The sequence below is a fragment of the Bactrocera tryoni genome, chromosome 4 (assembly GCF_016617805.1).
Source record: "Bactrocera tryoni isolate S06 chromosome 4, CSIRO_BtryS06_freeze2, whole genome shotgun sequence".
Taxonomy (NCBI): Eukaryota; Metazoa; Arthropoda; class Insecta; order Diptera; family Tephritidae; genus Bactrocera; species Bactrocera tryoni.
In genome coordinates, this window is record NC_052502.1 from 32,550,604 (window position 1) to 32,563,543 (window position 12,940).

At 37.3% G+C, this 12,940-nt stretch overlaps 1 protein-coding gene across 3 annotated transcripts in view; it reads right to left on the minus strand.

Annotated features, from left to right (window-relative positions):
* Positions 1 to 12,940, minus strand: part of LOC120773705 (serine-rich adhesin for platelets) — a 121,368-nt gene that overhangs the window by 31,991 nt on the left and 76,437 nt on the right. The window contains exon 1 of one of the 3 annotated variants that reach the window (XM_040102743.1): positions 5,846 to 6,524. The exons of the other annotated variants lie outside the window; for them this stretch is intronic. Within the exon in view, the coding sequence (XP_039958677.1) occupies positions 5,846 to 5,853 (8 nt within the window). The 5' untranslated portion in view covers positions 5,854 to 6,524. Of the gene's footprint in view, positions 1 to 5,845; positions 6,525 to 12,940 lie in introns of those variants that run through there. 3 annotated transcript variants of the gene reach the window in all.

Here is a 12,940-nt window from a genome sequence, read left to right on the forward strand (position 1 = left end):
TCCTCACTATCTACTAATCGGCTTTCTTGTTCTAGGTGCGGTTTAATGCTGAAATATAAGGAGAAGACAAGAATTTCGGGGAACAGTTATATATTCACTGAAATGTAGGACAAAATAAAATTCGGAAATGCTATTAACGAATCACCATCGAACTCCTGATGCTGATAAAGCCAGAATAAACTTTGGAAGCCACTTAACGCCCTCCGAACTTTTTGAATTTTATACCAACGACAAAAACTGGCTCCTGAAAGGTGTAAGTAATTGTCATAGATTTAACATTGATTAAGGAGTTACATAGGTTAACGGGCTTCAAAAAAAAAATCTGATTTTATTGTCTTATTAAATTCTACAACACCTCTATATTATTGTCTTAAATTTTCAAGTTTATCCGAGTAATAGTTTCGGAGATACACCTTTGGGAACTTGTGCGCTCGAGGCTAGCTAGGCTAAGTGTGCCGTCTTTAAGCGCGTTTTTCTCGAAACTGTGTTTTTGAAGTCGGCTGGCAAGATTTCCCTGGAACCACTCAACTGATCTTTATGAAATTTTACACAAGTCTTTGAGATAAAATTCTTAAAAACTTTTACGAAGATTTTTTCGATTACAACTATTTGAAGAAAATGTCGCGAAATTTTAATTTTTTTATAAAAATGTCTGCCAAAATTTCAATTTGCAGTTATTTTTTTCCTTAGTACAAGTTCTAAGTTAAGGTTCTAATTAAAACAAGTATTTTTTTCATTTTACATGATCCTGTAAGGAGTTATCTTGACAACACGGGCGCATTTTTTTTCCGAGGGGTCACCAGAAATAGCATCGCAATGGCCGAGTTTGAAATATTTTTTTCCAAAAATTACAGAATTTCTCTGTTAATAATGTATGCTTGTAACAAAAAAAAATCTAATAAAATATTTTAGTTTTTATATGAGAAACAAATTGTTGAAACAAGACTGTTTTTTATCCGAGGAAACCCATGTAACCCTTTAAAAAAGCCTAAAACGGAAAGTATTGGATTTGAATATTGATGGATCGCTTAAAGAACTTGTCTCAAGTCTCTGTTATTGCTACACTGTTGTGGCTCCTAACTTATAATAATTGTAAAGTTAAGAATAGAAGATTGGTATACGAAGGGCGCGTTATTGCTAACTGATGTTGCGCTAGACATAATTTTAGTCTTACCAAACTGATCTAATCTGCTAAAATAATTTTTTGATTTTTCTTTTTTGTTTTTATAAATTCAATATACTGATATGCTAAAGCTTAAGCCTTCTTAACTACTAGAAGACAACTTTTTAGGCAAAGCACTGTAACAAATTGCTTGTACAAACAAGCAGCTCTTGAACACATCGCAGTTGAGTGACCTCCAAAGACGGTGGAAGACACACCTGATTTAATTGGGTGCATGCAACACCTCTTTTTGTTTTTCTTTATTAAATTTTGAAAATTTAAACGAACGAACGGTATAGTGTAGCATACGAGTAAGTGAACTGCCAAGAAGCACAAACATACTGCTCGTGACCATGATTTTTTATGGCCATAACTTGATCAACTAAATTTTAAGTGATCAATGAAATTAAAAGGCAAAAAAATTTACAAGATTTACTTGTAGTCTCAAAAATTCTACAATTACAGGCCAAGATCAAAAATCATTGCTGTACACTGCGGTAAGACATATAAACAAAAGCGAAGTTAAAAAAAAAAATCTGTACAAAGTATCAAAAAAAAAAAAAGAAGTAAACTGAACAAGAAAAACGGAAACTTGTATTAATAACGACATAGAAACGAGAAGTAACAATGGAGGCTTGTTTTTTGGGAATGCACGACCAAGTAGCATGTACTTTACACGGGTTCCTACGTAGCTTAGTATATTCATAAGTATGTAAGAAAAAAACTAATGAACCTTGAAATAAATTAAATTATACGAAAATTCAAGTGCTTGTCAGCTAAACAAAACGCAGTAGTTAAGCACAATAACCATAACGGCACAAGTAGGTTTTCAAATATTTAGAAATACCCAAGCAAGTGATCAAATATGGTTTTGCTGCACTTGAGAGGTGCAAAAGCTATTATTTTTATTGCTAAATATCGCTCTTTGGTTAAAAAATAACAATAAACTAAAAGAAGAGGAAATAACATACGGAATAATTCGTTACTTGATTACAATCCCGAAGGATTGAATTTTAGGTGACTGCTCTCTTCAACTTATAAACAGTTACATACTTTTATTGGAATAGTAAATATTTATACCTTTTTTTCTGATAAACAATTAGCTTTAAACCTCAATTTCCTGCGTTAACTGAAATTTCGGGATCCCGAAAGTTATCAAACAACACTTTTTATTATTGCTGTTGCAGTAGAAACAAATGGTGGCGTATTTAAGTAGAAGTCTGCCTAGACCTGTATAACGATTTGGAGCACTGAAACTCTTTTTCGGGATCCCGAAATATAATCCCGATATTTGAGGTCACAAAATAAAATATTAGTAATTGTCAGACTTGCTTGAATACCTTCAAAATCAAGAAATGCTTTTCGGGATCCTGAAAGGATGAGTTAAGAAGCTTGATGTTGTGTAACAATTACTTTTCGGAAACCCGAAATCATAATCTTAATGTTTCGAATCCCGAATACCTGCATAAGAACTACGTTTTGAATATTGATTATAACTAAGTTGCTTTCAAGAATCCTGAATCTGAATTAAATTGAGACAGTTACAAAATCGAAATTTCAAATAACCTCAAATGTTTTAATTTCACTATATTTTTCCGGGATCCCGAAAATTTCGAGATCCCGAAAGAATGTGTTAAGAAGCTAGGCATACCTTTGGAATATTTCAAATAACGAGAAAAAATAGTACCATGTATTGGTATCTTACAAAAAATTTCAGTAATTCAAAGATTTCAAAAAACATTTTTACCAAATATATGTACATCTACCTCTTACAATACATACATATTTATGTACGTACTCACGATACCACATTGTCTCAATTTGTAATTAAAATAAAATATTCAGACAACAACAGCAACTAGCATTTGCCTTGTATAAGGAAAATTCTGGCGTAATAAAATATACATTTACGCTAAATATGGCAGAATGCATGTGTATGTGTGAGTGTAACACCGGTTCCCGAAAATAAAATATTACAAATACTCGTACTCATATGCCATAATAATAAATCGCACGATAAAAGCACACATGTATGTGTTGTATGTAATTTTGGCAAGCGTCAGCCTGGAATGTCGATACATTTCGGCATGGAAGTGGCCGCCACGGACGTGTGGCTGACGCTGTCGCGGAATTTGGTACGTGTGAACGCCTCTATCAGTGGCACAAATACCTGTTGACTGTTGGCTGCTGAAATTTGCGTTTTAGCGATAACGCGCACGCACACACACACATACGTTCAGGGGCGCACAAATAGACGCAGTGGTGCACAGACAAGCAGACACTTGGCCGTGTTCGATGCGACAGTTTCGTTGGGTGGCCAGCGTCACTTTAGGCTAGAAGAACTGATATGAACGAGTGGTTTGATTGCTTTGGCGATTTGCCGCTTGGTCAATTTGACGTTTTGGTGTTTACTTTTTTTGGAGCTTGTAAATTGCGCATATGCCATTGGTTACACTTACATAATTAATACAGAGATATATGTATATAGTATGTGAGTATAGTTACGATATGTGTGGAATTGTGTATTAATGCATGGCAGCCGAATTTTCGATCGCGCACAATTTTATCAAACCTGTCAACAAATTTATATTTATGGCTTGTTAATTGCAAAAGGCCAAAGACACAAATATCGGCGCAAATTCGAGCGCCAAAGCAATTGGTAGTCAAATAAATTTTTTTGAACTGCGATATGAAATGAACAGGTGCTAACAAAGGCGAAACCGATCAGCGTTAAAAGTGATAAACATAAGTTTATTTTACATTATAGCCGGGATTGCGAATATTCTAATTAAAAAAACACATTTTGGATTGAAGGGTATTTTTCAATTTTTAATTAAAATTTTGGTTTGTTATACGCATTTTGATGAAAAAATAATTTTTCAGCCTAAAGCTTTGCTTGTCACTAACATCGACAAATAACGTACAGACCTTAGTTGGACAAATGACTTTTCATTTTTGCAGGCAACTCACGGTTCTAGAAATTCTATAATGTGCTTTTGAATTATTATAAAGTGCTTTCGGGCATCAGAAATAGTCTTAGAGAGTCGACATTGCTTGTCGAAATAGTGAAACAACTTACATAATATAATATCGTAGAAATCTTCACGGCAGGCAATAAATTGAACATCATACGGTGTATTGAAAATATATTCTAAATAATAAGAAACCCATCGAAAATACCTACGCTTGTTAACAGTTTCTTTCAGTAAAGTCAAAAATATCGTTAAGTTAGCATAACATTTAATATGATAAATTGCTGGTGAGACCATATAACAAAGGGCGAATATATGTCCAAGTGAGATCTATCGAGTGAGGATCAACTCTCGGACCTAACCTAGCCTAATCACCTCACTTAACGGAAAATATAAAAAGCGAACAAAAGCGATAGATTTTTTTTTAAATAACGTTGGAAGTGATCATGTTGATCTTGATCGATTGGTGGCCGAAAACAGTTTGACGAAGATTCCCTAACTGTCACCAAGTTACTTAGAAAACTTATTGAACTTTTACCAAAGAACTAAATTTATTTTTAAGCACACATTATATATATATATACATAGATATATGTATGTATGATAAAAGGCGCGGATCCAAGTTAAAAGTTTTACATTATTTTCACAATAAGTGACACCCTGCGAATAAAAAGACTTTGAGTTGCAAGTACAAGATTTAATAGTTCGAGAGATCGTTGAAGACATGCCTCGTTCTAGACGACCTGCGACCTCTTCAACTGATGAAAATATTAAAAAAAAGTGAAGGATATGGTGCTTGAAAATCGTTAGGCAAGTATTAAAGAGATAGCAAGAAAGCTCGACATCTCTCGCGAATCCGTTCGAATGATTTTGGTAAATATTTTGGACAAGAAACGCGTTCTTGCTCGACTCGTCCCGATAAACTTGAACTTTTTCAAAAAGAGTACCGTAAACAGGTCTCTTTGGATGTGCTTGATCGTGTGAATTTCGATCCAACATTCATGGAGAGCATTATAACTGCCGATGAGATATGGGTTTAAGAGTTTGACAAGTCAACAATCATAGGAATGAAGGGAAAAAACGGGCCGAAACCAAAAGAAACCACGTCAAAGCCACTAAAAAATCAAGCTGATGCTTATTGTTTTGGTCGATATTTGTGGTTTGTTGCATCATGAATTTGTTCCGGACGGACAGGCGTTCAACAAGGAGTGCTTTTTGGCCGTATTGAGGCGTTTGCGTGAGAATATCCGTTGAAAACGACCAGAATTGTGGAAGAGCAATTCAAAGATTTTACATAATGATAAAGCACAAACGCTTTGAGCCATAATTGTGAGCGAATTTAAAGCCAAAAACGCAATGAATACCATAGATTTGGCTCCTTGTGATCTGCTCTTGTTCCCCAAACTAAAATTGACAATTTCCGGGTACTTTTTTGTCACAATGAATATTGAAATAATGGATATTAATCCTACTATAAATTATAAAAAAGTATTTCAAAATATTTTAGTGAGTTTAAGGCGTTAAACTCTTTTATCAAACAGTCTACATATACATACGAAAAAGCCATGAGAAAGCGCACTTATGACTCCACCAGCGATTCAAAAGACTCCACGCTTAAATCACACACAACAAACACACGTCACCGATAACATCAAAACAGCAAAAGTGTGTACATAATAAAAGGCAATGATTTACACGTAAATAAACTCACTCTCGCATAGAATTGCAATTGGAGACGCATGCAACGGCGATCAGTTGACGGCAGACATTAAGGACGCCGCGCAGTGGTGCGTAGCGTTATCACTGGCAATAGATCGGCGGCGAATGGCAACAGCGCCAAAAGTGAACCGTTGGCTTGTTGTTATCAATACCAGTAGCCAAGTGGGCTTGTTGCACAATGAAAAAATCGCATATGACTGTGGAGGCCTGCAAAGTTTGCCGGTTTGGTGTCGCTAAAGTGGTTAAATGGCCACACCAAGATAATTAAGATCGCTGGAGCTGATCTGCCAAGAGCGCGTATTTAATGCTTAGCACGTCGCTTACTTTGAAAACTGTAATATTATTTATTTAGCGACAAAATCTCGCCTTGTGCTGAGGCGTTGTCTCTTATGGCGCTTTGTTGTTGTCTATTGTAGATTTATGACACTTTTATTGAAATCAAATTGGTTTCGCATACACATCAAACACTTTTTAGCTGCAACATTAGCATAAACTGACAGTTATTTTCGGTTAGAGTGCAGATTTTAGACAATTATTGCGAGATTTGTTTGAACTTTTTTGGGTTTTCTACGCAATTTATATTTCGCTTGCGTGTTATTTCACTACACTGCTGCTTTAGTTGACTTTTTTTCACTTCAAAAAAAAAACAAAAATAAATTTATTTTAGCACAGCCACTTCAACGGCCAACTCGACTTTGTTCGAGCCGAGTGTTGCTCGCACGCCTGACTAGACTAGACTGACGCGGCGCGGCTCAGCGCGGCTCGGCTCGCTGTTGCATGCCACAACGGTGCGCGCGATTGCGTGCGACAGGTAGGACGACGACGACAACTAGCAAATGCACCAGTACACGTAACGACAACTGAAGTACTGAAGCACACACTGCGAAAGCTCAAGCGTGATTTGGATTAAAGCTTGCCTGTGTCTACGCACACGCTACTCGCGACCGTGCAAATGTGCGCACCTATGGCGGAGGCCGAGACAGAGATTCGCCAGTGGGTCTACACTACACTACACTACATTATATTATTATAATTATTATTTTTGCGTTTAAGTTTTGTTTTTTTGCCTTTTTCGTTGCACAATGTCAGCGATGCCGGTGCATAGGCTTACGCGTGCCGTCTGCGTATTAACTAACCTAGAAGATAGGTCCAAATGAGCGGCGACGTGGATGCGCGTGGTTAGTCGTTTGGGTTGGTCGGTTAGTTGGCTTTCGGTTGGCACCTCGACTACACAACACTAACTAAACTGAACTGAACGACTTTGTATTACTTTTGGCGAGTGCGAGTGGAGCAAAAATGTCACATAGAGCTTTACCGTCGTCGTCGTCGCCCTAATAACCAATTGTGCGCATAATCGCGCACCGAACAGCAGACCTACATACAAACAGTTGTTTGTGTGTTTATCACACATGCAAATGCATAGTGTGAAGCTTCCGAATGACTATGTATGTAAGTAGGTTTATGAAAATGCTGGTTTACTAGCCACCACCGACCCATCACATCAGTCACTATCGTCACAACCATCACTGTCACTCAGCTGGCTGCAAATGTACGGACAATAATAACAGCAACAACAAGAAAACACATTAACTTCGGTGGCACTGAAGCTATAATACCCTGCACAAATAAAATAGTAAAGAACTTGCTTTTGATCGTTCAGTTTGTATGGCAGCTAGATCTGTATGTACGATAGTGTTCAGATCTGAACAATTATTTGAAGATTGTACCGTTGACTTGGACCAAAATCTATGCCAAATTTCGTGAAGATATCTCCTCAAGTAGATAAGTTTTCCATACAAGGACTTAATTTTGATCAGCCATTCATATAGCAGATATATGCTATAGTCGTTCAATCTGAACAATTTGTTAGGATATTGTAGCATTGCCTAGGATAATAATTCATGCCAAATTTCTTGCAGATATTTCGTCAAATAAAAAAGTTTTCCATACAAGGACTTTATTTGAATCGGTCGTTTATATGACAGCTATATGCTATAGTGGTTCGATCTGAACAATTTGTTATTGTTGTTGTAGCATTGGATTTGATAATACTCTATGCAAAATTTCGTGAAGATATCTCGTCAAGTAAACAAGTTTTCCATATAAGGACTTTATTTGGTTTGGTCAGCTTATGGCATAAATGCTATAGTGGTCCGACAAATTAGTAGCTGCGTGAGCATAATTTCAGATCAATATCTCAAAAACTGAAGGTCTATTTCGTTGCTAAATACACTCAGCTCATCACACTGAACTTTTATATCTAGGTATACTGTATAGTATATACGATCTCCGACGTTTCCTTCTCGGTAATACAAACTTCATGCCAAACTTAATATACCTTGTTCAGGGTATAAAAAAAACTATAGAAGGCAAGAACCACCACATATGTATATGTGTACTATATAACCCATCAACACCCCACAGCAACAATGCGCCCAATACAGGTGCAGACGGGCGGTGGGTAGCGACTCTAAGGCGCTTTCGGGGTACTACTATTACCGTTGCCTTAGCATTTCATTGTTACCACACAACTTTGCACACATACGCACACACACATATGTACAAAATACATAAGTGAATACTCGCCTACACCACAAGAATGCTTGTACACAGAGCGCTCAAAATAACAACAAATTAATAACAGTGTGTAGTTGTAATGGCAAAAACGTAACTAAGTAGTGTGTACTTGTACTCAGTAATAATACAATAATAATAATAACAACAATGCGCTTAACAATGCTATAAACGGGTATGGCACAAATAAATCAGTATCACGACGCGATTTTCAACAAACACAGGCACACACATTTACATATACGAACTTACGTCGATAGGTAAATGTATGCATATAAGAGCACAATAATGTTATTAGACGTAATTGTCAGCGTAAGTAAGTGGCTGCAATAACTGCGGTTGCGTTAAGTTGTTTTGAAGCACCGATACACAGTGGGGCGACGGTTGACGAGCAAAATTTGTTGGAGGACACCAGTTAAATATAAAGTGGAAATACACCTTATGGTTGGTTCAAATGTTGAGGTTTATATTCTCTTTAGAATTTCGTAACGGTAAAGATTTTTAGTACTAGCTGCCCACGATTGGCCTAGAGATAGCGAGCAAAGAAATGGCGAATCGATGACGGTTATTATTGTGAGAAAAGGTTCAACTCTCTTCTGCCCAAAATAACATATTCGAAGAGAACGAAACGTATAATTTTCGAAACTTACTTGCCATTTCGAAAAATATTTTTATCTGGCAAAATGATTTTTTCATGCGTTTCATCTGTATAATGCTGATCGTGACAAAGGCATAAACAATTGTTTTTAGGACAAAAAACAAAGCCCATAACATAAAAGTCCTTCGATTTCAAAATAATTTCGCAGTTGTTGTTATTTTATCGGGTACCTAGTCCCTGGTAAGGATTAGCTAAGTTGTCGTCAACGCCATCCAACGGAAGTCCCAAAAACCGCGCTGTTTCGACGGGATCGTACCAAAGAAAGATGGGTGCCAAATGAGTGGGGTTGATGGGTCATGCAAAGAGGTGGCCAGTGTCTTGCGGAGACTCATTCCACACAGAACATACATATACTGGATTTGTCGGGGTCTATTCTGGATAAGTAGGAGCTTAACCTGCAACAGTATCCAGAACAAAGCTGCGCAAGGGTCCGTCTCGTTTCTCGCGGCAACTCGAACTCTTCGTCTGCAATGGGTGGTGGTTTGACTCCAAGCACGCCATTCACTGGAAGGGAGTCGGTGAAAGTGGTGATGGTTCCACTGCGAATGGTGGTCAGTTCTAGTCGGAAGTTTGTTGCGTCCGAAATTTGGTCGACGTATTGTCTGATGTCGTCGACGTAGTTGGGGAATGACTCCTTGATGTTCTTCAAGGATGATTCCTGGGAAATTAATTATGCTTCTTAACTAGGAGCATAGGGGCCCCAATATGCAGGTGTTCGATAGGAGACATCAAGAGGAATCCCGTCGTAATCCGGAGTTCAGTATTCTGACAGGTCTGAAGCTTCCTGGTCTGCGTTTCACTGCATCCAGGCGACCACATTGGTGCGACGTAGTTACGGACCGGCCGCCCGATTGCCTTGTAAGTTGGCCAACAACGTTTCTTTGTCCTTTTCTCATGTGCTGCCGGCTGGCGACTTAAGGATTTTGTTGCGGCTCTGTACCTTGGCGATAATCGCGGTCGAAATTACAATAAACTGTTTTCAATTCAGCAGCAAAATTCAACCTTTCTCTTCCGCTTCCTGACCACAGATCGCCTGTTAAATAATTTTTCCTTTGATTTTTGATATTTTATCTTTCGCTTCCAATGGGTTTCACCCTACTATGACTTTTTTTCCTTTCAAAAATTATTTACCTTGGTCGGTTATAAAAATCTTGAAGCTTACATTTTGAAAATAACTGTCAATGTTTGCACTAAGCACTAAGCACTAAGCACGATTTGAGCGTCTTACGAACTTTAAGCTACTTTGTTAGGTAATAAGAATTAGTGAAAGATATACCAACAATGATGTCAACTGTAACCAAATCAGATGTCTGGTAATCCCCACTTATCTAATCATCTAATCCATAAAGGTACACATAAAATATTTTTCTTCCAACTTTTTTTTAGCAGTTTCAAAGAGGAGCCTACCATGGCATGAGATGGCGACTTTTAACAGCATCAATGATTGATTACCACCCTAAGGCCCCATTTAAGCGAATTATGCGTCATCTATTAAACCACAATTCTTTATCATTCACAACATAGTCAGTCGTTCTCACACTCGGCATCGCAATGAAATTAAATATTTTATGGCTTTTATTGTGCATACATATACATATATTATAATTCATGCATACTCATAAAATTTCAACATCGATCACAAAGCGATCTCACTTTACAACATTTTTGTAGTTATTTTTTTTTTTGGTTTTAATTTATTTGCAAAGAGACGATTAACATATTACCATAAAAGGCAAAAAATGCACACACAACCATACACATTTACTGTACCACAGTCTCTGGCAACGAAGATCAACCGCTGGCATTCACATACACACGCACACTTGCAAGGGAGCTCATAAGTCAATTTTTTGTATGCAAATACGAGATAAACACGAATTTGATATCAGCCCACACAAAACACATGTGATTTCGGCCCACTGTGCGATTTTGTCAAGTGTATGCTGCTGTTACATTTCGTGCGTATGTGTGTGCGTGTTTGTTGCTGAGGCACATGCCACGTAAATACGAGGGCGTTGTGATAAATACTTCACTATTTTTTAGTATATCTTTCTAACCTCTTTATAATTTGATATGGAAAACTTCTCTTCCTGAAAGAGAGTTTAAATTTGAATGGTTATAATTTACTGAACACCTGTGACATTGCACCAGCCTTTGCTTGTACCAAGGATTAAGGTCTCCTAAAAAAGTTGTGTGATGTTATCCTCGATAAATTCTGTGATATGAACGAGCAGATTGAAGCATAGTTTTGGGCGAAAGACCTAGTGTCGCCATCCACCATTTACAATAGCATTGCCGTACAGTCAGATCATTAGTGAGTTCACAATCGCTGACTTTGATTTTTGTAGAAATTCAATCAAAGCAAGGCGTCAGTTTAATTAATTTTATGGTCCTCATATAACGGTGATTACTACCTTAAATACAGTAGTTTATTTATTAATTTTTACTCGATATGAGAGCACAAAAAGGGACACTATTACCAAGCAAAATCAATTTTTGGCCTTAAAGTAGTGCCTATTATGTAATAGGTAGTCTCAAAAATCATATTCTTTCTGTAGAGGACTCCATTGGAATTCAATCCATATGCTTGGAAGTTTCACCTAAGTTTCAAAAAACATGTATGTACAACTATCGATCTATTAACTTTGGGCCTTGCGCCAGTATGCTACTGATCTTTCATACACCGAAGACGATAAACCCAGCGAATCTCTACTGAAGTTGTAATGGACAAAACCATAAAAATCCCGAAAATAATTTCGAAAAACTATAAAATGATATCGAGATAGCTGAAACCCTAAATATATAAGAGGAACGTGTTAGAAATATTGCTTATGAAACTTTGGATAAGAGAAAGATCTGGGCATAGTAGCTGCTTTCAAAGTTCATATTCAAGTCACAAAAACAATGAAAATACGAAAAACGAAAACGATGGTAAAATTGCATCAAAATCCAAGTAATCTATTTTAATCAAGGCAATGTTAACAAATCTTACTTGGAGAAGCCTCAACTCATCTTTCTTAGACTGGATTCTCATTTCAATGGAATATCACTTTCAATCACTAATAACGGGTGTTGCAAGTAGAGGTACTTTTTTCAATAGCCTTTCTTTGACAGATCACATGTGAGTTGTGTCAAACTATCATGTTATGGTTTAGGATTTCATTATGGAAAGACTTAGGCCTGAAGGACGTTTACAAGTCGTTCAACTTTAGTACGAAGATTTACGTTCTGTAAGGAATGTGCTTCGCGCGTTTCGAGAAGACAGTCGATTGGCAGCAACTTGGACTGACTTGGCGCATTTTACGTCGAGATCTTAATTGTCGCTCGCTCTATGGGCTCTTGAAGTTCCAAGAAGACCCGATGTTTTCGAATCAAATTTTATTCAGCGATTAGGCCCATATCTGGCTCAGTGCGTATGTAAACAAGCGCAAAATTGCCGCATTTGGAACGAAGAACAATCTGAAGAGATTCAAGAGCAACGGTTTGACTATTTGATGCCTGAAATTGAAGCTCGGGATCTCGTCGACATTTGGTTTCAATAAGACGGCGCCACATCCCACACATTGCATCAATCAATGGACTTATTGAGAAAACACTTCGGTATATCGGATAATTTCACGTTTTGGGCCGGTCGATTGGCCATCAAGAGCGTGTGATATCACACAATTGGCTTTTTCCTGTCTATGTGGTCACGCGTTTCATTCGCCAGTTACCAATCGAAATGCTCGAACAAGTCATCGAAAATCGGAGTTAATGGATGGATTATCTGAGGCGTAGCCGAGGAAAACATTTGAAAGAGATAATCTTCAAAAAATAAATGTCAAAGAATGCTCTTTCGAATGAAAATATACAGCC